This window comes from Wasmannia auropunctata, unplaced genomic scaffold (assembly GCF_000956235.1).
Source record: "Wasmannia auropunctata unplaced genomic scaffold, wasmannia.A_1.0 LD307427.1, whole genome shotgun sequence".
NCBI lineage: Eukaryota > Metazoa > Arthropoda > Insecta > Hymenoptera > Formicidae > Wasmannia > Wasmannia auropunctata.
The window spans coordinates 32,803-57,939 of NW_012055463.1; the positions used below are offsets into that span (position 1 = coordinate 32,803).

General features: G+C 33.8%; 3 protein-coding genes across 5 annotated transcripts in view; 1 reads left to right on the plus strand and 2 right to left on the minus strand.

Moving 5' to 3' along the window:
• The window catches only part of LOC105461200 (titin-like), a 37,735-nt gene extending 29,123 nt beyond the window's left edge, over nt 1–8,612 (minus strand). Inside the window, exons 1-10 of the mRNA XM_011707684.1 lie at nt 8,026–8,612; nt 6,680–6,818; nt 3,192–3,492; nt 2,285–2,468; nt 1,940–2,190; nt 1,679–1,823; nt 1,058–1,270; nt 790–972; nt 481–678; nt 245–381 (exon numbers count right to left, since the gene is read on the minus strand). Of these exons, the coding sequence (XP_011705986.1) occupies nt 245–381; nt 481–678; nt 790–972; nt 1,058–1,270; nt 1,679–1,823; nt 1,940–2,190; nt 2,285–2,468; nt 3,192–3,492; nt 6,680–6,818; nt 8,026–8,038 (1,764 nt within the window). The 5' untranslated portion in view covers nt 8,039–8,612. The remainder of the gene's footprint in view (nt 1–244; nt 382–480; nt 679–789; nt 973–1,057; nt 1,271–1,678; nt 1,824–1,939; nt 2,191–2,284; nt 2,469–3,191; nt 3,493–6,679; nt 6,819–8,025) is intronic.
• Nucleotides 8,613–9,447: 835 nt separating this feature from the next.
• LOC105461198 lies at nt 9,448–15,541 on the minus strand. The gene is made up of 9 exons (XM_011707679.1): nt 15,223–15,541; nt 13,901–14,286; nt 13,603–13,825; nt 13,232–13,519; nt 13,001–13,128; nt 12,757–12,929; nt 12,259–12,649; nt 11,737–12,160; nt 9,448–11,629 (listed from the first exon to the last, which is right to left on the minus strand). Exons 1-9 carry the CDS (start codon nt 15,302–15,304, stop codon nt 9,483–9,485), a joined length of 4,242 nt encoding a protein of 1,413 aa, XP_011705981.1. The 5' UTR covers nt 15,305–15,541; the 3' UTR covers nt 9,448–9,482.
• A 990-nt stretch (nt 15,542–16,531) lies between these two features.
• LOC105461199 overlaps nt 16,532–25,137 on the plus strand; it is a 30,673-nt gene continuing 22,067 nt past the window's right edge. The window contains exons 1-18 of one of the 3 annotated variants that reach the window (XM_011707681.1): nt 16,532–16,869; nt 17,025–17,217; nt 17,337–17,529; nt 17,649–17,762; nt 17,864–18,035; nt 18,226–18,326; nt 18,416–18,625; nt 18,714–18,899; nt 18,994–19,108; nt 19,170–19,411; nt 19,528–19,650; nt 19,780–19,971; nt 20,170–20,378; nt 21,903–22,359; nt 22,466–22,653; nt 22,811–22,967; nt 23,171–23,396; nt 23,524–23,774. In XM_011707681.1, coding sequence (XP_011705983.1) covers nt 17,033–17,217; nt 17,337–17,529; nt 17,649–17,762; nt 17,864–18,035; nt 18,226–18,326; nt 18,416–18,625; nt 18,714–18,899; nt 18,994–19,108; nt 19,170–19,411; nt 19,528–19,650; nt 19,780–19,971; nt 20,170–20,378; nt 21,903–22,359; nt 22,466–22,653; nt 22,811–22,967; nt 23,171–23,396; nt 23,524–23,774 — 3,321 coding nt within the window. In that variant the 5' untranslated portion in view covers nt 16,532–16,869; nt 17,025–17,032. Of the gene's footprint in view, nt 16,870–17,024; nt 17,218–17,336; nt 17,530–17,648; nt 17,763–17,863; nt 18,036–18,225; nt 18,327–18,415; nt 18,626–18,713; nt 18,900–18,993; nt 19,109–19,169; nt 19,412–19,527; nt 19,651–19,779; nt 19,972–20,169; nt 20,379–20,718; nt 20,772–21,792; nt 21,809–21,902; nt 22,360–22,465; nt 22,654–22,810; nt 22,968–23,170; nt 23,397–23,523; nt 23,775–25,137 lie in introns of those variants that run through there. The other 2 variants (XM_011707682.1, XM_011707683.1) reach the window with 2 other exon arrangements.

Genomic DNA, 25,137 nt, shown 5'->3' on the forward strand with positions numbered 1-25,137 from the left:
AAAAAAAAAAAAAAAACTATTTCTTACGCCATTTATTTAGCAAGATATTGCAATTTCAAGTAACCTCTGTGTTTTTTACGATTTTAGCATAATATATTGTAAAAAAACGTAAAAATCCTTTTTTGATCTATTTTTTACGTAAATTATTCGCTGAATAAGCAAAGTTTAGAAATGGGCACAAATTTACTGAGGAAAAGTGATTCTCTAATTTTTTGGACCAGTGTATATTTTCATGAATACTCACTTGATCAATAAATTCGAGATTTCGCACTTCAAAATGACATGTGCCAAGATTCTCTTTTGCTACATGATATTTGTCAGATTCATCCATTAACGCATCATCTCTGTACCAAGAAAGAATTGGTTCTGGTGCCACGCTTACTAAAGAAAAAAGTATCTTTATCAGTGTAAAACTACGTGAGTAGATAATAGTCATTCAACATGTTTATTGAAAAAAAAAAGAAGAGGAAATACGAATACCTTGTACTGTAAAGCGAAAATTTTCATTTATTCTTGCCTCACAACTTCTGAGGCCTTTTATGAACTTTGGTGGTTGATTAGTGCTCAAAAGCTGGAAACGTTCTTCTTCGTTTAATTGATTTTGTATATCTTCGACGGTTAATTCAGCTGTACTCTTGGCTTCGCCCATGCAATTTCTCGCGATACAGCAATAAGAACCTAAATAAAAAAAAAAATAAATCTATCTTCCAGAGAGAGAAGAGAGAGAGAGAGAGAGAGAGAGAGAGAGAGAGAGAAAATGAATATATAATAAATTTAGCGGATATGTACCTAATGAATTAGTTCCGGTTAATTGATAAACGTCCCCTGGTTTAAGTTCTTGACCGTCTTTAAACCATCTCAGCAATGGCGTTGGGAAACCTACGACTTTGCATTCGAACGAGACAAGACCTTCTTCCGTCAAGACTGCTTTCAGATTCTCCATGAAGCGCGGTTTTCTATAGTTCCTTGGAACTTGTAGAAAGTAAGATAAAAACGTTGATAGGATAATTGTACGTTTTTTTTATAAATTAGTTTTGTCTTTAATTATAATACGTACTAGACATTGCTACATAGCAGCTCGTAAATTGCTTCATATTATTTTCACTGGTAGCAACGCATTTCCATTCACCCTCGTCCATAGCTTCTACTTGTTTTACTTCGATTGAATATCCTCCAATACCATCTTCTATTACGTGATATTTTTCGCTGGGCTCAACGCGGCCTTCCTTGTTGTACCAGGTGATCGCTCTTGGCCAGGGTGGTACTTGAACTATTATTGTTAATATTCCATTATAATAAGTGTTACGTCCGGCGTGTATAAAAAGTGTACAAAATAATAATATATTTTATTCTGTTATATGAATTATTAAATTCACAATTAATTCGATGTGGTAGAACAATTAGCCGCGCATTCGAGGCGCGCACGCGACAGCCAGTAGCGCGTAGACGCATGCCGGATCCGCAGTAGTTCGATGGGTAGCGATCACGCATGCTGCTGCGTGATCCGGTATGCGCGTGCGCGCTACTGGCTGTCGCGCGCGTGGCTTGTTCTACCACATCGTAATTGTGAATTTAATAATTTATATAATAGAATAAAGTATATTATTACTTCGTACACTTTTTATACACGTCGGACGTAACAATAAGCATAAAATAAAAACAGAAAGAATTAATTTACCGCGACAAGACAGTACGATAGTATCTCCGATTCGACAACATTCGTCTTCAAGTATCTGTTTAAATATCGGAAGTGGTCCAGATGGTGCAAAATCATCTGCCGGTTTCAATGAATCTTCTCGACTTCCTCTTCCAACTACGTGAACCTGGGATAAAATAACGATCAAATAAAATAACGTGTCTACGTTACGTATGAAATTGATGTTGGAAAATATAGGATCGTTACACAATTGTTATTGCGCAATCGTAATAGCGTATTTACTTTTGAGGAGGAATAGGCCGTTCCCATACAATTGACCGCCTCGCAGGTATAAACACCGAGAGATGTTGGATCATCGGGATTAGCAGTCAAAGCAAAAACATCGCCAGCTTTGATTTCTTTGTTGTCTTTAAACCACCTTAATACCGGTGTAGGTACACCGATTACTTTGCATTCCAACGACACGGTACCTGTTTCTGTGAGCAGCGCGCGAAGTTCTTCAACAAATTCTGGCTTTTTGTAAGCCTTGGGAACTAAAGATCAATCAAAACTTGCAATCAATTCAAAGCGAGCGAAATTATAAAAACGTCGAATAATAAATGGAGCAAACAAAATGCAGCAGATTACCAATGACGGTGAGAGTAGATGTACACGAGGATCTTCCGCAATGATTCTCCGCCATGCAGGTCCAGCATCCTTGATCCTCAATTGTGACTGGGGCGACATCAACACAATGAAAATTTCCTTCGTGAACGAGAGAGAACCTAGGTCCGTCGCAGTGAATAGGCAAGTCATCTTTATACCAAATTATCTGTAATTAGTGAATCTAATTTAACTGTAATATAAAAAAAATTGTCGTTCAATGAGTTTTTTGACATCATTTTATTGTAATATATTATATTAAATGATTTGCTATAATACGCAGAGTACGCTGCTAATATATTCGGCTATTTTATGCGCGTAGCGGAAGAGGCATGCGAAGAAATTTCGGACTATATATCTTCTGGCATAGTTTGCGGGCATGCGTAATAATAGTATTAATACGACGCACAAGAACGCGTAAGCGTCCAGCTTCCTTTACTCTTCATCGTCTTTCGTCGCGAGTTCAGGTCATGGACCTCCCGGTACCCAGTTCTTAGTTTGCCTTTCCCGTTCCGTCTGCTACTGGGAGGAAGAGAAATGTCTGACAATAAGTCACTGCTAACACCATCAGTCGTCTACCTTCCGGGTTGATCGTAATAATTGATACTATATATTATCCATTTATATTCCTACGCTCGCGCTCTATATACTATAGCAATACTACTATAGCAATAGTGAGCGCGAGCGTAGCAATATGTTAAGCCAGGACGTCTCTTACGTCATGTTATATGGACATCGGGTGTGTATGTCGGGCCAAGTAGAATATTCTTCTCTTGTTAATACACGGACTATTTAATTAAATTAATATTCTAATATATGTGCAAACACACACAGATTGTCCTCTGTTAGTATTTCTTGCACTAAAGTTATTGCTATACGTTCTAAATAGTACCTTCAAAGTGGTTGAACTTCGAATTTCTACGAGAAATCTGGTTCGAGTGCCGACCTTTACTGCAAGATCGCTCAATCTTCTCAAGAAGACAGGAGGATCACCTTCTTCATAATTTGATTCGCTGATGCTCAAATGGATTTTCTTTAAAGCTCCTTTATCATTTTCTTGTCCGACTCTCGTGGCTACGAGAGAATAGTAACCCGTATCATTCTTGCGCGATTGCTTCAAGGCCAATTGAACGATATTGCCTCGCATCGATAATTGATAACGATCCGATGAAATTGGTAATCCGTCTCGTATTCTGCAAATTTGGCACATAAATCGTATAATATTCATTTATTACTGTAAATGTGATCGTTTAAATTTTAGAATAGATTTAATAAATAAAAAAGAAAAAGTTTTTATTTGTCCAAAATGTCTATTATTTTGCTGCGTTTTTGCTCCATACACACACATGTGTTTTTACATCTACGTAAAAATATATTACATTGGCCTGGCATATTTTGGCCAACAGAATGATCTATAGAGTCTTGGCATTGCTCTACTGTCCTATTTTTGTCACCTTTTTCATAGTGTGACGTGCTCGTTTAGAACTAAGAAAAAAGTCGTTTACGTCTAACGAGCATCTAGCTTTAATTTTCTTTTCTTAAACAAATTATCGTTATTGTTTAAAGTGAGAACGTCGAATAAGCCTAAAAATATCACATATCAATATATGAAGCATGCAACTTGATACAATTGCATGCTTCTAATGTGAGAACTGACGTGATATGACGCGGCACATCGCTCTTCAATATAATTTAATTTCTTCTGTTCACTTTAGATATTAAACGCATATGATCTTATACATATAATATTTAAATATTTAATATCGCAACAAAATTTCTTTACAGTATTCTCGCGTCGCGTTGGGGTGAGGAAAGAATCTTAAGAGATATTTCTACATATATATATAAAGATCAGTATTATTAAATTGATTGTCGATTTAAGACTGTGATATTACTATATTACTTGTTCAATTAGAACTGCGTTGAAATTGAAAGTAACGCAGTTTGTGGAATTGGAAAAAATATATATATATATATATATATATATATATATATACATATATAACCAGACCGTATACAGTGTTTAAATTAGCAGGATCTTGGTACTCTAATAAATGGTCACTAAATTTTCATGTGATTTTATATACATTTTTCTAGTTTCACAATGTAATATAATATATATGTGTATATATAGATTATTCGATAAACATAGTTGATATATAAAATTAGCATTTAAAAATACTATCAAATATAATATTATATAGCTTTGAGAGACTGTAATTGTTGTGTGTAGAAATTAATGTTAAATCAAGAACTTTTTTATTCTCTTACCGGTATTCTGATCCATCGGAGGAGGACCCAGTAATAACATTCTTTTTACCGTTAGTGCATTTACAGCAATCACTTCCCATGATAAAAATTTCAAAAAATAAAAGAAGGAAATTCTTGACTTATGTCAGAATGCACCATCGATGAGGTAATTGCCATAAATTGCTCACTCTTTTACAAACACACAACATTTCGCCTCGAGATCTATCTTTAGAGATTCTTCAATACCACTTTATCTCCTTACTTTTCACATATATCCAGAAATGTTTTGAGAATATGATCAACAATGATTTGCCATATACTTCAGTTTCCGAGGTACTGATCTGTCGCGTATAATCTTTGTTCATGATACTGCGAGCACCGCGTGAGCGACAAAATTAGCGGGATACACATTGGTCGATCGAATTCTGACAGCGTAGTGGCGCTCTACAAATTCGTTTTATTGAGTCATCGGTACACGTCTCAAATCTATCGAGAACATCAACGCATGATTTAATTTTATATCTTCAAATTGTGTGATAATTTGTCTTTTCTTACAATAATTAATGTAATCTTTTTGACTTTTATTCGTTCTTCCTTTTCATTATTTTTATTTTAAAAATTTATTATAACTATGAAGTCTCAAGCCTCTGAAAAGACTTTATCCAAAGAATCTGCGACAGGGAAGCGATTCCTCTTATATTTTTGATGGATGATTGATTTAACTCAATTATTCCTATTTAATTATATTTATAATTGTTCGAAAGAAATACACAAGGAAATGACAATTGATCAAGCTTCAAATTCCAAGAGTCTCAACAGTTTGGATTTAATTGAATCCACAACCACCTTTTTAACGATGATGAGTAAGAGACGTGTACCGATGCACTCAAATCGAATAATTTAAAATCCCTTTCTCAGGGATTCGTCGGTCGTCGCGACGCTCTCTCAGCGTCAGACTGATAGCGAGACGCCAACGTCAAACTGTTCCCTCCCAATTTTCCACCTCCATCAACGGGTTCGTTGAGATAGTTTCGAGGAACTTTAAGCAACAGACTATCTCATGTAGAAGCTAGCAAGAGTCAACCGAGGAATAGCTGGATCGGGCCTCTGTCATATTTTCGTGAAAATTTTGAGCGCGGTCGAAATTAACATAACGGTATAGTAATATTTGCACGAGTAGGGATATGCGATTTGTCTGCAACGTCGCAGACAAATTAAAATTTTTCAAATTTATTTGTATTGTGATATTGTGTCTACAACGTTATTACGATGAAAATATTCTGAACCAAAGAATATGCAGAATATAATCGCAAATACATGGTTTCGCATTATGAATTCGATGAACATCAGGATGCGCATATTACGAAATTATTGCGTAAATGCACCGTGGACAATCTCGAATATGTGTCTGAAGTATAATATTTTACTTCCACGAATGTTTTCACGGAATCCGTAATAAATATATTAGAATAAGAAGTAACGAATGTAATGATTTCGCAGTCTAAATCTCTCTCTTTTTTCCTTGATACGATTTGATTTTCTTCAAACAAAAAAAAAAACATTGAAATATAACTGATAATAATAATCGTTATTATAATATTTAATTGTTGATTTTATTCAAGATGTAAATTTAAAGCGTTAGATAAGTCATATCTGCAGTGCGTTTTGAAAATATATTTTCAAAATAGCTTAAATAGGGAAATGTTACTTCCTCTTAAATGAAAAAAAATTAATATAATATCATATTAGTTACTTTCTTCAATAGTTATTGATGTTTAAACAAAGATTGAAAGTATGGATATGTTGCTTACATTCCTAGCATTGGCAAAGTGATGATCCATGTAGGAATATTGAGTGAAGCTACATGCGGCAAGTGTAATTCGGTTCTCTGAAATTAAGTGCGCGACAGCTCAAAATAACTCGCATTTGATCCTTGGCACGTCCCAAGGTTCTATGTAAAATTAAGGCCAATGTATGAGAATGAATGATAATGTGAAAATGGAACATTGTTTCCATATTAAAATATTCCAATACAGCAGTACAACGTTTTCGTTAAAAATATTACACATACAAAAAAAGCTGTTAACATTTTATTCTTCAAAGTATCGTATAATATTGTTATATACTTACAGTTCGAATTGTAAGTCATCGTAATTTTCGGATAGAGCTAATTTCAGTTCGATGATAATATCTTCGTCTACATGTCCTTGAACTGATACGATCTGATCTTCTTCGATCCATTCTGGTGATCCTTTAGTTTTCAACGTATCTGAATATATTTATATATTGCATGTAAATTAATGCTTTTGTGCTCATTCTTTTGCATTTTTCATTTTTAGAATATAAAAATGTTCATTATTAAAGAAATCTTATTGAAAAATATTCTTTATTGATACGCGATGACGGGGAGAGAACGTTCTGTTGAAAAGCTACCTGCTATTTCGAGACTCACGTGCTTTGCAAAATGGTTATACGAATACGATGGTGGTAATATGTACGCAAAATAATAGCAAAATATAGACAATTATACAACAAAAACGTGATAACGTTATAAAGCAAAAACCATTTAAGAAAATAAACTGTAAAGCTTGTTTATCAAAATCTCAAAGATCATATTTTCCTTCAAAAGTTGCTTCTTCTTGCAAATTTTACAGCGTAGTATGCTTTATTTTGATTAAATGCACTCACGCACACTGACCACGCAGACTGCAACGTTAATATAAATAAAAAGCTTTATGTTTTGCTAATAAAAATTTTGATCAACAACACCGTTGATTTTTATATTGATTTAATTTTGTGAGATAGAAATTATAAATTTATTAAGCACGTTTTATGAAACCTGCTGCACGCATATTTCATTTAATATGTATGTGTTTTATATTAATTGTAAAAGCATTTTACATCAGCCGTGATATGTATACTTTGTATACATAAGGTAGAATCTGTAAAATTGGCAGCTATTAAAGGTAAAATTGAAGCAATGTCATTCGATAATTAAAAAATTCTTATGTACAAGTGTACAAGAATATATATATATATATATATATATATATATATAAAATATAATATATAAATTTCGTTATTTTTAATAAGAAATATTGTGCGCACTAGTTCTGCAATTTTTTATTATTGTTTTACATTAACTTCTTTTTAAAGAATTCTTAAACTAATTGTAAGTCATCATTTGCTATTTGTATTTTATGTATTCTCTATACATGGCTAGCACCTTACGATTCACGCGCATCTTCTCCCTTCCCCCATTGAATATACATATTTATATATCGTATAGCTACACAATTAACACATTATTTTTTTTATTGCAGACATGTACGTAAGACACTAATACAAGGTAATAATTCGTCATGTTGTTGATAAACCGGCTACATTAATCAACACATTGCAGTCTTGATTCATCATTGCCGGCTATACCGGCTATACCGGCAAACACGTTATGGCAATTCAATCGTGCATCTTACCTGTTAAGGTCATCTCGTTAGATGTTACGTTGAACGATCTTTCCGTACATTACTTGCGGAGGTCCGAGATGTACGTGTGTATTGCTCGAGAAGACCTGCACCGTCTTCCGCCACCACCGTCACCAACTTGTTCCTGTCTTGACCCTATATTAATACAGCACACCCTATGCTACGACGTCTGACGGTAGGAGGCCCTGCTCCGTTCTAAAATCGTCTCGACGCCGCGCTCTCAGCTTCGTCGTTTTAACGAAAGAAGCACATGCGCCGTATGAGCACATCTCCGTACGCTCTTTCCACATTATCTAGCTTTCGCTGATGTAACTGCCAGTAACATTGATAACACTTATTTTCATGAATTTTTTTATTTTTGCTTTTATGTCTGATATGTAAATACTTAAAAACTGTGATCAAATAATTAATTGAATTAATTAAATCTAACAGAATGTGTAAAAAAACATTACTCATATTGCGGAGATTTTGTATGAAAGATACATATGCGGAAATCACTATTGGGTGTATTTAGATAAGTATAAAACGTAGACAATTAGAAATTAGTAGAATATAACATGTAATAACATCAGTAATTATACACACAAATACACACACATACACACAACATATTAATGTAACGTGAAGTATGTATTAGGTGTATGCAAAATGTATGCAAAAGTTTTAGTCTTTTTTTTCAACGTTCTCATATAATTATTTAAATGGTATTTTGATATAATTAAATAAATTTCCGTTTTTAAAGAACTTAAAAAAATCAGAAAAGACCATTTACTGAACAAATAAATCGGAAAGTTTTAATTTTGCTACATGATAAGACTGCATGTTACTTTTCATATCCAGCAAACCATATTTTTAATTTAGACTGAAGAGTTTTTCTGCACGCTGCACTGCATTCATTAGACTTTGCGCCTTCGAATCATTTTTTCCGATAATTGCGCATTCAAGATGTAACTAACAACAAGATACAAACATATTTTTTTCCTAAAAGAATCCGAAATTTATTTGAGAAACGGCAGAAAATCACAGAAAATAAGGACAAATATTTTGACTAAATATTATTACATATAATATGGTTTAAAGCGAAAACGTGCGAAAAAAGACTAAAACTTTTGCATACACCTAATAATAATGCATCTTTTAATTTAATGGAAACATATAATTTATTGGGAGTAAAGAATTAACATTTATTATAAATAAAACAGTAAAACAGATAACAGTAACAAGTTTCAATTAAATTATATATGAGAATACTATAAATAATAAATTGCAATTTAATATATATATATATATATAATACTATTAATTTCATTTTAGTATATAATAAATTATATTCTTTAACAATTATTTAGAGAATTTTAACTGACAAATGAAATGTGTATAATATATACATATATATACATATATATATATATCTGTGTGCGTGTGTGATATCCAGTTATATCGATCAATTAGTGTTTCTTGATAGATCGCCTCCAACGACGTGGCATCCATTTGTGTATTTCTTCCTGTACCCTTCGATATAGAAGAAGCACGATAAACGGGACCGCCAAGGTTTCTTTCTTAAAGAAATAAATATACATCGCAGCTATCAGCAATGTCAGATCGGTTATATAGCTCACCGTTGATCTGACTGTTTTTTTAGCTTCTAGAGCTAACTTTCCGTTTGTTCGATCAAAAACGCTTTCTCCGGTTACTTCGATTTCTTTTCTTATTGCTCGATACTTACTACTCTCGAGTGCTTTCTGCAATTTTTCAACCTTTGATTCTACTGGTACTGTTGTCCCAAATCTTTCCCTAGAGCTTGATCTCGATGAGGAGCGTGAGGAAGGTCTAGAAGATGCTTTAGATCTACGAGGGCCTTGCTCATTTATTAAATCATTTTTTACTAAAGATTGACTATTTCTTTCCTGAGAAGGTGTGCGATTCCTGGTCTTTGAAGATGATCTCGAACAAGTACCTCCTATTCTTTCATTTCTCCTCGCAGCTGGAGATTGATCCCTGGAGTTTGGCCTACTTCTGCGCTTCGCAGTCATCGTATCTCTTGCTGGAGTAGTACCTCTAAAATCAGTACTTTCTCCTTTCTCCTTTTTTGGCGTTTGATTATTTTTCTTTTGTCTATTGACTTCGTTCTTACTTTTAATTTTTAATTTCAATTTCTCATCCTGCTCTTGTTTGTCTGTTAATTTTGATGCAAGTTTTTCTTGCACTCGATACTTTTGATCTTGATCTTCGGAAATGGAGGATCTTCGAGAGCTAGCTGCGCTACTGTGTCGTGAATGACTCGCGTGTTCCCGAACTATCTCAGTGTATTGATTTACAACAGCCATTCTAGCTTCTATTTCGGCTGCCTCTTCTTCAGGTGATATGGATCGCCATTTTGATTGCATTCTTCGATTTTTGGCTGCTTCTGCCGCAGATATAATACTATCTGTATCTGATTCCGACATCGTAGGTGCCTTTAGAGCCTCGGACACACTAGACAGATTCGAAATTCTGTCGTTGGTATCTATATTTATCTTTTCTATATTTTCTGGTTGATACGATTGCAATGTCTTTCTGATTGGTTTCTCCGGAGGAATCGATCTGCCAAAATTGTCTTGAAGAATCATTTCTTCTTTGGGTTTTTTTAGAATTGACTTAGGCATCACATTATTGGGTGAGACTGAAGTAACCGTTCTGCTGGATGGAAGAGACGAAATCTCAAACGTTGATAATTTGTCGTACGGAATCTGTGGCAATTCTGTTTCGACGTGTGGGATTGGTCTTCCCCTAGGATGATAAGTATCTTCTTCATCGATAATTTGTCTTGCTAAGATCCTTGATTTTAATAATTTCAAATCCTCGCTGTCTGCACTACTGATCTCTTCTGACGATTCTTCGGAAGTCTCAATGCTATTATTCTCCTCTTTTTCTCTTTCCTTTGCTTTCACTTGAGTCAACGGTTGAGATTCTACTTTATTCACAGTGATGGATGATGGAATTATTGCTTCCTTTTCATTATTCATTTGTATCGATTTCTCTCGTTGCATTTCTTCTAATAAAGGTACATTCGCTTCGTGCCATCTACGCAGACGTTCCACAGATTCGACTTTGTTGCTGCTTTCCCAGGGATCTACTATTATCATTTCAGAGGGAAGATTTGGATCTGATCTAGCTTCAACATCTGATAACAAAGCTGATGGCGAGAGAAGATTTAATGTTTTCGATGTTGTATCAGTTTGTCCTTCGCTTGATCTTCGACGATTTTTCTTGGCCTGCCAGGAAGCGATTAAATTTTGCGTAGTGGTACCGGAATTGGATAGACGTCTACGAAGCGAGGGCCTTTGAACAGATTCGGCATCTAATGGCGTCAGTTTAGTTTGTCTCTCAAATTGCATCTTTTGTTTGGCAATTTCGGATGCCTCTTCAGCAGCAACTGCGCGATAGAAACGTTCCATAGCTCGTTCGTGAAGAAGCTCGGTAGAGCTAACCGCTTCTCGCATTATTTCCATCACTTGATGCTGCGTGCTAAATAATTCTGGAAGAGATAACGACATCGGCGGTGGTACGAGATCGTTCTCGTCTTCTGTCAACACGATCATATTCGATCTGCCACCTGAAACAATAATTATAAATTTTATAGTTATACATACACATACTGCACGCACAATTAATTCTTACTGCTTAAAAATATTTAAATCAAAAGTTTTTATTCGTACTTACTTATGTTGTTTCTAATTTGAATTTCTGTAGAGTTCTTCATGTCGATTACATATTCCTCTCGTGTTTCATCTTCTGGATATAAAACGAGCATGAACTCCGAGCTACCATGCAATGCGTTCTCGTCATCCTCTTGCAGTATTCTTTGCGATTGCGGAAATCTATCTGGCGGAAATAGCATGGATTCGACGATGGCGGTCTGTTTTTCTGGAATTGAATTCAACGATGGTGTTAAATGATGACTTGTTGTAATATAACTTTCCTCTTTTTGCTGCTTTTGGATTCTTGGCAAACAGAGTGGAGAGATGCTCTTTTCTTTTGTTATAAAATGTAATGTGGTATCTTCTTTGATAACTGAAGAAGAGACTGACATAGTTGATGTTGGTTTCGATGTCATTGTTCTTTCATCCTTTATAATAATATCTTGCTACAGAAAATAATATATTATATATATTATTATAGTATTTTCTTTCTTCTAATCTAGAATTTAATTATAATAGCTTGTATACTTGATTTTTTTCTTACTTTGTCTATTGTCGCATTTGCCGCAATATTTGATCGATTTGTATGATTTCCAAGAGAAACTTGTTGCTTCGTGGAATTGTGCTCTTTTGATCTGGCTGGGGCAATTGGAGGCATTTGTTCATTTTTCAAAGTATCCAGTGCAAATGTCACTCTACTGTCAGCTCTGGACGGTTTGTCCAATGTAGAAGTTGCGAGCCGTTGTACTGAAGCTGATCGTTCGTCATATCCAAAGCGATCATTACTTTCATTGTCTTGTGTTTTAGCTTCTTCCCTTGTTAAACTTCTAGTTCTTTGTGCTGGCATAGTGAAACTCACCTCTCGTTTATCACCACGAGATCTGCTGATCTCTCGATGACTTTGTGACTTTTCATTCAAAGACGGAGTTACGATTCTGCGACATAAAATTATAAATTTATTGTTGCGCGAACGAATGTATATGCTAAAGTTAAATATTTGTTAATAATAATAATAATAATAATAATAATAATAATAAATTACCTGCGTTTAATGTCTGGAACAAAGATAACATCGCTTTCCTCACTTGGATCGCTGACTCCGTAAGGATTCTCAGCCTTCACGCGAAATTTGTATTCGGAACCTTCGATCAATTCTGTTAACGTTGCAGTAGTGCGCCTGCTCGTAGTTGCTTTAAGCCATACCTCCCAGCCGATCTAAAACAACCGTTGTCAAGTTTTTTTGAAAATTCATACCGATAAAAATAAAGTTTCGCGACGTTACATACTCTATAGTATTCGACAATATAAGTTCCGATTTTACATCCGCCATCATCTTCTGGTTCCTTCCACGACAACGTCACCGATCTACCTAATGTCATTGCAACAGCTATTTTGCCAGGAGCAGCGGGTCGATCTGTTGATTGAATTCGAAAAAGTAATAAATTGTCAAACTTATGACACACATAAAGTTTAAAAGGCTAGTGTCTAAATTAACGTGTAATGTAACGTTATCTCACCTGTCACGGTGACCAGAAAAGACGCCGTATCTTCGCCCAATTTGTTTGTAACTTTGACAATGTATTCTCCTCGATCACTCCGTTTTGCATCTGGTATTTTCAGAATCGATTCACCATCCATCGCCTCAAATATGTGTCTAACATCTTTAGATATTAGCTCTCCATCGTGATACCAGGTGACAACAGGCATTGGCCTACCTGCTAAGGATACTTTCAGTCTAATAGTCTCGTCTTGCTCGAAAAGCAAACCATCCTCATATTGACGTGGCAATCGTATCCGCGGAGGTGCTAAACAGATATAATTCAATGGTTTATCAATGCTGTAAAAAGTCATGTTTGTGTATTTTTTATATATTTTTTAATTAATTTACCTTCGAGAATTAATTTGGCTCTGGTAGCGACATGACCTGCTCGGTTGGTGGCAGTACATTTAATTTCACCCTCGTCGTTAAGCGCGGTTTGATGTATCAAGAGAATACTCTTTCCATTGTCCGTAACAATTCTGGTGCGTCTACTACTAAAGATCTCGAAGCCGTCTTTAAACCACGAGATTTTTGGCAATGGTGTACCAGAGAATTGTATAACGAATTCAGCCTATATTGAAAAAAATTACAAACGCGTTTAAATTTTATACGATATGATGTGCAATATATTGCACATTTTACGTACCTGTTCATTCTCGAGTGCAACTGTATCTTTAAGCTCTAAATCGAAATGAGGAGCGCAGGCGCCAGACGACGCCTTTTGTAAGGTAACCGTAAGTGGTTCGGAGACATCGCTTGGCTGCGAAAGTCCGAGTGCATTTTGCGCTCTGACTCGAAATTGGTAACGCCATCCTGGCTCAAGACCGCTTAGAGTCAGCTCTGGAAAGGCACAAAGACCGGAAGTGCTTCGTACCCAATGAGGAGAACCCAATCGTCGATGCTCGACCAAGTATCCGATAATCGCCGATCCACCGTTACTTGGTGATCTCTCCCATCGTATTGCCACAACATCCGGCTGTGTTTCATTCGTTCCCGATATTAAGATAGGTCTGCCTGGTGGGGCCGGAAGACCTGAACCAAATTTTCTTTAGTCTTTCTTTTACGTTTTCATAATAACTTATAATTATTCCATTTTGTAATAATTATGCATTTGTTAACGTTCTCTTTTATTTGGAAACAAAAAGAGCGGCATAATATTAATAAAGTAAACGTTAAGAATGTATTCTTGTTAGAACTATATACTCATAGTAAGTATGTATATAGAATAGATGAGATTTTCAACATCGGTACGTAAGTATCGCTCCCAAAATAAAACGCGTCGCGTTTGGCAGTACAGTAGAGTACTGAACCGGCGCACCATCCGCAAATTGGGTATTTAAGATACTCCGATTTCGTATAATATTCATTGATTGTGCATTAATTTAAAAATAGTTGTCATATACTATATAGTACGTATTATATGATAACTATTAATTTCACAAACGAAAGTACATTAAAAAGCAATCTAAATAAATAAATTTTCTATACTAAAGTTAGTAGCTGTCTAATTTTAGATGCTATTTCGCTGTCGAAACTATACCTAGATATGGTTTAATGATATTTAACAATAATCTTTCAAATTTTAAATCTGCATTACTAAGAAGATGAATCATATGAATTTATCTTCTTATTGTTAGTAATAAAGAAAAATAGATATCAATTGCGCATTTATATATAATAAATAATTAAATCTCAACCACAAATACAGTACAGTTGTAATAATGTAGTTATATCATTAAAACTACAAATTGTACAATATATTAAAAAATAATTTACCATTAATATATTTGCCATTAAATCTTAATTACAATTATACGTAATTAATTAATGCAATATAAAAAAGATTCGATAATTTATATTTAAGACAATGAGCAAAAATGATATCTCTCGGTAATCAAAACGTTTATCATTTTTAAAATTATATAAATTATAACATTAGAGAGATAAAATAACAATAGATTAATTTACCTGGACCATCCCAACGCGTTTTCTTCGAGCTGGTGCCAACGGAGATGCTCCTTGAATAATCTTTCGTTGTGGCGTTGCCCATTATCGTGTTTCCTCTTCCTCCTCCTTGTCGAGCCTGGCTCGACGATTACTCCGTTTCTGGTCAGTTTTCTGATCGTTTCCACATACCAAAATGTCAGAAGTCACATCACATTTATAGTACTTTTTGAAGAGTATGATCAAAGAGCAAAATGATGCTGACAATCTTTGATGATGTTCAACTTGGGTGAAAGAAGAGTAAGAAGAGAGAGAGAGAGAGAGAGAGAGAGAGAGAGAGAGAGAGAGAAAAGAGAAACAGAAGGAGAAAAGGAAAGAGATGACTAAAGAGAGTGAGAGAAAGACAGCAAAATGCTTGATATAGCGCGAGGTTCGATGGAGCACTGGCAAACTTTCCCGTGGTCGACGATTGTAGCGACGCCAAATCTCTTCAGCTTTACTCGACTCTATCTTTGTCTCACTGGTGTTTCTACTCTGAGTATACTAATTCTATCGATATATATCTTTGCAATAACTAAAAAAAATATATTGTCTGATTATTATTAAACGTTTTCTTCATTGTTGTATTTTGTTTAATGTATTATTACATTAAATATTGGCAAATCGTTAAAATTTGCATTCGTGTTATTGAAAATAATTTATTCGACAATTTTTATAGCTAAATTGTAGTTATTATATACTGCACATGCATGTATATAAATATAAATAATTATACTCTACATTCACCTGCAAAAAATTTGGGCTACTGAATATCCACACAAATTTTTTATATCTTCCAATAGCGGTAAGGTATAACTTTATGAAAAATCATCGTATTGAGATGAACCAAAGCTCAAATTAAATCTTGAACATTCCTCATGATAATCAAGAAAATCAAAATTGAATTTCAGAAAATGTTTTATATAAAATGGCGAACGTTAAAGACACGAAAATGCAGGTTTTAACATTTTAAATTTGCATGCGATTATAAAGTGATTTAAGATATCTATATCAATCCTACGTGCGCTCATCCACAAAAATCGCGTAACGTCTATGACATACTTTTGTGTTATATTTGCAATCTCCGTTATTTCTTATCTAAAATATTTCTGCATATTTCTGCTCATGAAAGCTAAAAAGTAGAAAAAATGGAGTTTCAGAGAGACAAGGAGATGAAAGGAAGAGAAGAGCCATATGCATAAAGGAAGGGGAACACACGGTTAATCGGTGCCAAAGTACCGTTGTATCTGAATGGACCAGAGATGGCTTTCGGTTTTCCTGCAGCCTCCGTCGCAGCTGCAGCTTCGTGCTGCATTTATCGTGCATTGTACTCGTGCACATTTTATATAAATACACGTGTATTCGTCTACATATATGTGAAAATTTTTCTTCTGTCACTAACGCGGAACACGTGCGACAGACTCGAATCAACGAGGTACGACAATTTGCTTATCGCTCACGTGGCTATACAGGTATAACGTCTGAAGTTGAAACAGCTGCTCGCTGATACACATTTCCGCGATGCATTCCAAGTATATATTATACTGTGTGCTACGCCTGTATAATATTTCTTTATAATACTTTTGTGTTTTCGAAATTTCCGATACGATTCAGCGTTTGTTAATTAAACTGGTGAGTACCGTACGTTTTATATATATAGGTATATATATATAGACTTATAATTGTAAAACGTCGATGAATAAAACATTAAGAATAAAAAATATGCGTTAAATGATTTTATTTTGTTATTTGAAACTGTCTAAGACAATTTTCTTTAATACAAGCAGCTATAAAGATGCCTTTAAAAAACTTGAAAGCAGCAGATATTCTGAAGGATTTAGAATCAAAGCTCGTATATGTCCCAGGCGGTCGTGATCACTACGGACGACCTTTAATAATAATTAATGTACCACCGGAATTTGATTCAACAATAAAGTCAAAATTAGAGTCTCTCATTTTATATTTTATATCAATTTTCAGGTATGGAACATCTCATGATATATCTCATTAACTATATACTTATATTTAAGAAAATATATATCATTAAATTTATACATATAATATAGTGACGAAATATCTATTGGTGATTAATTATACAGTGAGGAAACAAAGGAAAACGGATTGGTCCTAATTGTAGACGCGCGACACAGTGCATGGCGCATAACTAGATCTTGTATTAGACTTTCTACGAATCTTATAGGATCTAAAATCATTTCTGTGATCGTGATACGGCCTGATGGTTTTTGGGATAAACGTGTCGATAGTTGTACCAAGTCGCACAAAGAAGGCGAAGTGAGAAAATTAATTTAATAAAAATATATAATTACAAATTTATGCTTCAGTACAGATTATTATATACCTAAGTGCGTATAATAACTTGGATTTTTTATTTCTGTAAATTTTTGTTTTAGGCAATATACGTTACTCTAACAAGGCTGCATGTTTACATCGATTTTTCGCAATTACCGTACGAATTAGCAGGTAACAAGGCATACAATCACATCGAATGGATTAAGAAACGTATGGTAAATTAGATATACTTTTCATCATATGTACAGATTAAACCTTATTAAATGTAAATAATATGAATTAATTTCTTAACAGCTTGATATTTATTATTTTGTAGAAAATGGAAGATTATTCGAGAGATGCGTTAGATCTTGTATCAAAGATGACAAATTTACATCAAAGATTAAATACTCTTGATGGTATTCGAATGATGCAATCCGATGATATAGAATCTCATTGGGAGATGAGCACAGAATTGTTATCAACGGCACGTTATATACTTCAATCAGGTCTGTATATTTTTATTTATTAAATTTCTCATGATTAATTAAATTTATATTATATTATATTAAGAAATAGAAAAAGTTGTGTGTAGCTTGTAACTCTGATATGTTAATAAAAATTTAATAATTTACTTTAAGCAATGATATCTCTTATATGTATAAAAGTAATGATAAGTTAAAATAAGTTTCCATTTAGGTAGGAATCTAGTGAGTTCTATGAGTAGGGAATCCTCTAAGGATATTTTGGATACCATTAAAGGAATTCATAAGTTACTCGACTCTATCGAACTAAAGCAGGTATTTAATTACATTTACGCGACTGGCGTAATTAAATTTATTTTATATTTAGTTAATACATTGTTGTATATGTTTATCGTTGTTTGCAGATGGACATTGAAAATTCGTGGACAGAGATGGAACGTAATTTGGATACTGCCAGAGTAATCGAAGATCTTGAGCAAGGTGTGTCGAGCGTTACTGACTGGATCTTAGGTCCAGCTGACACAATGCTAAACTCCTGCTGTCAGGTTGGCTTCGATGTTTTTTCGTCCGAGGAATTCCGAAGGCAGCACGAAAAAATTGAGCTTCAATGTCGGGTAAACACGATGTAGTAAAGCTTTATAAAAATTTTTATTTTGTTTTAAAAGAATATTACATATGGAATCTAATGCGTGTTTATATCAGGAGACCTATGGGCGATACGCAGAGCTGCTTCATAAAATCGATGGTCTACCTAAAAATAGACTACCAGAAGATTTAAAATCTCAAAGAGATTTCATGGATTTTGTTTGTCGTAGTTTCGCTTCGCGGCTTGAAAGACGTAGAAATGTATTAATCACTTCGCAAAGATTCTTTAGACTTGTTTCTGAGGTAAAAATTAGCTAATTTTTTTTGTCAATCGTCTGCGAGTTAGTTAAGCAGTTAAGGATAGTCATAGTTTTCCGCTGTTTATTATTGCTTACAGTACTTCGATAGGACGAGTGAAGTATTCGAGCAGTTGGTCATGGGCAATAGAAATTACAACTTTTCTCAAGCGAGCATTAAGCTCTTAACTTTGGAAAAAAGTCAAACAATTTTAGGTAAAAATGACTCGCTAGATATTAATATTTGTTCAGTTTCATGTTTGAATAAATTTTTTAGATAGTTTAGAACGCGAGCTTGTAAAAGAAGGTGAAAAATTGTCAGACATTCTCTCTATGCCCGTGAAGGATGCACTTGGTCGAGAAGTTCATGTTAATTACGACGAAGATATTGTCAATGTAAAAGATATACTGGATGCAACAAATGCCAGAAAGAATATATTTAATGACAGCGTGGAATTACAGAAGCTGTCACTGAAACAGATAATTTTGATATATACGTATGAGAACGATGCCGAACAAGTAAGTATGGACTAACAATATGATATAACAGATAATAATATAATTGTGGAAATGTTTTAACGTGCGAAAGAACATGTAGAATGAATCTGTGCGTAAAAATCGATTGCACCTTTCAGGCTGTTAAATGGTTAAATGATTTATTCAATGTTTTACTTCAAAATCACATGGAAGTTGGATGTAACGTAAAGGAAATACAATCGCAAAAAGAGGAGCATCAATCTTTCCAGGAAACAGCAAAAGTAAAGCATGATCACTGTAAATTATTGTATTTTTATCAAATGAGAGCAATAATAGAATTGTTCTGTTTTATTTTCTGTAGAATTGTCAAGTATACATAAACACACACATAGTGAGATAAATATTTACAGGGGACTTACGAGTATGGTGGCCAATTGGTGAATGGGGCACGTGTACTGAGATTATCTTGCAGAATATCTCTAGAGGGTAATGCTAATCTCTTTTCGAAATTACGACAGGCTTGGCGACAGTTCCGTTCTGTTAGTCAGGAACAATTAACCAGACTACGAGTATGTGCTGTTTTTCACAGGAACGTCGAAGATGTATGAACATAAATTAATATCAACTCAATATGTAAATTCAAAAGTTGCTTAACTTATTTTAGCATTCTAGGATAAAAGAATCATTATTTTGTCATTATTTTGTCAAGAATCATTATCTACTATATATATATATATATATATATATATATATATATATCTTCTATATTTTATTTTAAATTTATTTAAATTTATTTAAAGCATTGTACCGGATTACAAAATTTGACGGAAACAGTGACGGCTCTGTATTATTCTGCAAAAGATGAAGATGTAACGGTAAAAGCACGCGTCAAAAAAAGTATAAGAGATATCCTTGATAATCGAGAGAAACTTTTATTAGAAGTTGGTCGGATGGTAAGGTTGGGTCGTCTCCTTAAGACGAGATTGAAGGAACCCCTTTATTGTCAATCGTAAGTATAATAAAGAATCGCTTTGCATCAACATATAATTACATCATTAGTCAATTTCTACTATTAATTTGAAGATCTTAAAGATTTGTACATTACACAATTACGCAAAAAAATAAGGCATAATCATTAAAAAATAAAAATAATAAATAAAAGTAAATCTATAAAAATGTTTTAAACATAAAATGATAAAGTATAAATACGATAAGAAATATTAAAAACTTCTCCTGTCTATTTTTATAAATTACAATTCGAGGGAAAAAGAATAAGTAAAATATAATAACTAGTGAGTGTGATGTAGTACGCTTGGTAGAACGCCTGCGTGTTTAACAAATAGTGCGTCAGTCTGTGGCCGACTCTTGTCGAGATAGCTTCTGTAATCTAGAGACGGTGCATGTGAGTTGCAATAAGATAACTGAAATTTCATAACGTTTTTGCTTAATTTAGCTTAAATACAGATTATTTCTCATTCGTTTTTTTTTTATCAATTTTATATTTAGCATAATCGTATGGATTACATGTGATAGATAAACATCCGCGAAATTCTTTCATAAAAGGTTTCATGCAGCGATCTTCTTTTAAACCAGCACTTTATATTAAGATTGCTTTACAAATTTTGGCGATTTTTAGCGCTGAATGATCACATTGTCAAAAACTGTTATCATATTCATGAACAATAAAATTCGCGGTTCATATTCATTGGCTTCGTTCCACGGTCACATCGTAACTTAAAACTCGACTGGTAACGCGAATCTCGTTTCGATAATATTTTGGCAAACTGGCTTGCGTCACCATCGGCTTGCGAAGAATCATCTACGATATTGCATCACGAAGACTATTTTTGGCACATTTACCATAACAAAGTAAAAAAACAGAAGGACAAACACTCGATAAAAAGATCATAACGTTCAGAAATTTGTTTAAAAATTTTTTCAATAAAAAATCTATCTTTAAGATTCTTAAAATTTAACATAGCAATCTATTATGATGCTTCGTAAAGTAAACGTGAACTACGAAATTAGAACTTTGTCCCAAATTGCAGAGACCATGCGGTAACGCGGAGACGCAACGTACTGTCAATGCACTGTCAACTATTAATTATGCAATCCACTGATTTAACATACACTTTCTTAATGATATTTCGCATTTTTAATTTAATTATTCTCCAATCTATTTTAAATTATATTTAATCGTAATGAGGGAAATCATGTACAATAGAAAAAAGAACAAATGAATTGAAATTGACATGTGTGCGATTTGATAAAGTAATTCATTATATGATGTTTGTACAGTTATTTAAATGTTTTCAAATTATTATTTTACACAACTATAGCGACACTATAAAAGTATAAACATTAACACGAAATAATATAATAAAGTATAAATAATATCGTGCAAAGCTCATGGAATTTATTGGAACAAATAGATGCTAAGTACGTTTAAAGTATATGTTTTTAGTCTAGAAAGAACGCATTTATTTATATAGAATATTAATTTGTAACCAATACATATTCTGCACTTTTCTAGAATGTCTGAGGATGCTGAGGATGCTTCGATCCTCGGTGGTAATTTAACAGCAGTCGAAGCTATCTCGGTGAAATTAGCAGAAGTTACGCGTCTCGCGGAAAAATTGGATGCGAGACTGTGTGAAGCTGGAGCTAAAACTCGACCGATGTCTATTCCTACTGTTGTGACGTCCTCTGCTTCGTCCTTGCTCTCGATAACTCCTATGTCGCCGTCAAATACGTCCATCTATACAGCTTCTAACACGACTGCATTGACGTCAAGTGTTACAGCTTCAGCCGTGTCTGTAATTGCTCAAATGCATCCTGCAATAACTTCGGAAACGGTGGCTACAAGAATCAAATCTGACGTAATTAAATCCATTACTTCTACGGCGGAAAAATTAGACGACAGTTTACTTCATATCCGTCCGTATTTCGTAGAGGATGTCGAAACATCGAATAAAGACTTTAACTCTAAGGTAAGGTATTAACTATACCTACGGTTTTAATATTAGTTTACAGGTATTTCTCTTTCTCTTCTCTCGAAAACAACATTTTCTAAATACTTTTATTTTATTTTTGTAGGAACTTATCGAAAATTCTCGTAGCGAAAGTGCAGCAGAAGAATATAATGTCCAGGAGGGTTATACAACAGCGACTGAATGTTCAACAACTCCACCTCCACGTTCGAGGAGCGAATCTTTCGTAACATCGACGGAATGCGAAGATCTTTCTATCATTGCACCCGTGGTGACATATTCTGGTTCCACTTGGTATCTATACAATATACGAATTTCAATTACTTTTAATTATCAAATGAACAAAACTTAAATATCAATTAAAAAATCAATGCAGACCATGAATGCAGTCACTTTTCAATATACTGCAACGAAATCTTTTATAAATCTGAAAAATTGCAAATATTTATAGGGGGGCCACGGAAAAGTCTAAACTAATAACTACAATTGCACCGCTTACTTCTACCCCGACCAATGAAAACCAAAAATTTGCTGAAGCAATATCAAATATTTCCACTATCAACGTCAAACCAACGACACGAATGGAATCTATGGATAAAATAACTAATGTATGTTGCATAATTCAATTAATTAGGGAAAATACAACATATATACATACCTTTTGAAGTCTATTATTTTAATTTTGATTTGATTAAGCAGCACAATATGGTTTTTCTGATTACGATACCTTCAAAGTATTTGCCGTTTTTGCAAATCACAGAGCTAATTGTTACGTATTCTTATTACAAGTTATAATTTGTTTGCACTGCAGGAAAAATCAAACAGAATTGTAAAAGAAGTTACCGAGACAACCGTTTTGCGCGTTTTACACGATATTCGATTAGGTGTAGCCTCTTATAAAGTGATATCAGATACCATGCAAGATCATCGGCAACATATCGACGTGAAAGGTATCAAAAATGTGGAATGTGTGCCAGAAGCAGAATCGTACGAAAAAATGGATGATATTCATCACCATCTTGATTTATCTCCGTTTAGTCAGTATTTTCTAATTTTTCTAATTTTAATGATTTCTTGTATACAGCATATATAATTATATATATATATATATATATATAACTTATTATTATATTTATTAGTTTATTATTAATTCTTTTTTAACAGATGAATCTAAAAATTATATTAGCAAAAGTTTGAAAAAGATGCAATCGGATCAAAATATTGCAACAAAACTCACGAAAATCCGAGAATATATGTTGAATGAAGGTACATGCTCCAATTTGAGAGAATACGAGGATGTATCGTTGTCTCCGCAAGATCTTTTACAACATCACGAGGATAGTGGAATTGAAATGTCATCGATAAAAAAGGATGATAATTTGGAAGGCGAAGATTTTCTTGAAAGAGCAAGAAAGGTGAGTCTAATTGAATTCGCAAGTGCAATTGCGACAAAAAAGCTAACCATCTCCGGTCGACACTTAATCGACTTCTTTCGTTAAAAATTATTGTTTATTACATTTTAACATAATTTGCTAGATGTTTGGCATGTGTTTGAAACAATTTTTTTCATTTATTTAAATGTTCTTAAGCTTTGTTTCTTCATTTAATGCATTAAACATAACAATGATTTTATCTATCTAACATTTACAGTTAAAAATTATTTGCAGCTTTGATGAAGACAAGTTTTATATAAAGGATTTAATGAGAATAAATACTATCAACATAGATCGATCTGATTTTGATTGGTTAAAGAAAAAGATGTTTATATATAGATATATAATGCATCATATAGAATCGGCGGGATTGAAAGAATTCAGAATCGTTACATTTCTGCACATCTGCACATTTTCTTTATAAAAAATACTATTGAATTCGCGAAAAAATGATTAGAAATAATTAGAATACCACTCGAATCCAAAATTGTACACTATTTGTTCCAATAATTTTTTCACTAATTCAATAGTATTTTCATATTTTTCTACGGGGGTTGTTATGCTTTACAGTGTGTAATTCTACTGCAAATAAATCTTTGATATAATATATTGTTATGGATTTTTAGTGTGTATCGCATGACGCATTTGTTATTTTTTATAAATAAATAATATTTAAAGAAAATTGACAATTTTTATAATTAACGAGATAAAATCCCATTTGAAATATACCGGATGACCATTTATTACATCCAACGACCTTCTTTCATTTACGACCGACAATTCCACTTTCGACTCTGCTGCCCTGCGCAACTCTGGCTCTGTAGATCGTGTTCGACGAGCGCAACGAAGGTGAGCGGGAGGCAGCCGGCCGGAGGCTAACCGGAGGCCGGAGGCCGTGCCGCGCTATGCCGGTTCAGTCTTGGTTCGGCTGGTTACTGCAACCGATCGGCTGGTGACGTGATACGCTCGTGACATGTGTCACGCGAGTGTTACTGCCGTTATTGTCGTCATTATTATTAACAACATCGCTTAAACGCGAATTGAATTTAGGTGATTGTTATATCGTGTTAAGTAAAAATTATGCTGCGAAAAAAACACCCATTCCCACAAAAAATATAACTTGGTGCATCGCATATCAAGTTAAAATGTCGAAAGCCATCAATTTGCAACTTGTTGAGAGAAAATACAATAAAATGAAGCAAAGAAGAATTCTTCCCGTTTTTTTTTTTTAACTTAAACTACACAAAACAGAACAAAAACCTGTTAAACATTAATTTAAATTAAATTATAACGGATAATATTATAATTTAATTTAAAATAAAATTTAACAAATAATTCATAATCT

What these genes read in the sequence shown, in the direction of transcription:
- LOC105461198 (XM_011707679.1), bottom strand. Translation starts at nt 15,304, where the DNA reads ATGGGCAACGCCACAACGAAAGATTATTCAAGGAGCATCTCCGTTGGC. An exon ending in AGCCAAATTAATTCTCGAAG is followed by an intron (nt 13,520 to 13,602) that starts GTAAATTAATTA and finishes ATATCTGTTTAG; the next exon opens with CACCTCCGCGGATACGATTG. An exon ending in CAAATGCGACAATAGACAAA is followed by an intron (nt 12,161 to 12,258) that starts GTAAGAAAAAAA and finishes TATTTTCTGTAG; the next exon opens with CAAGATATTATTATAAAGGA.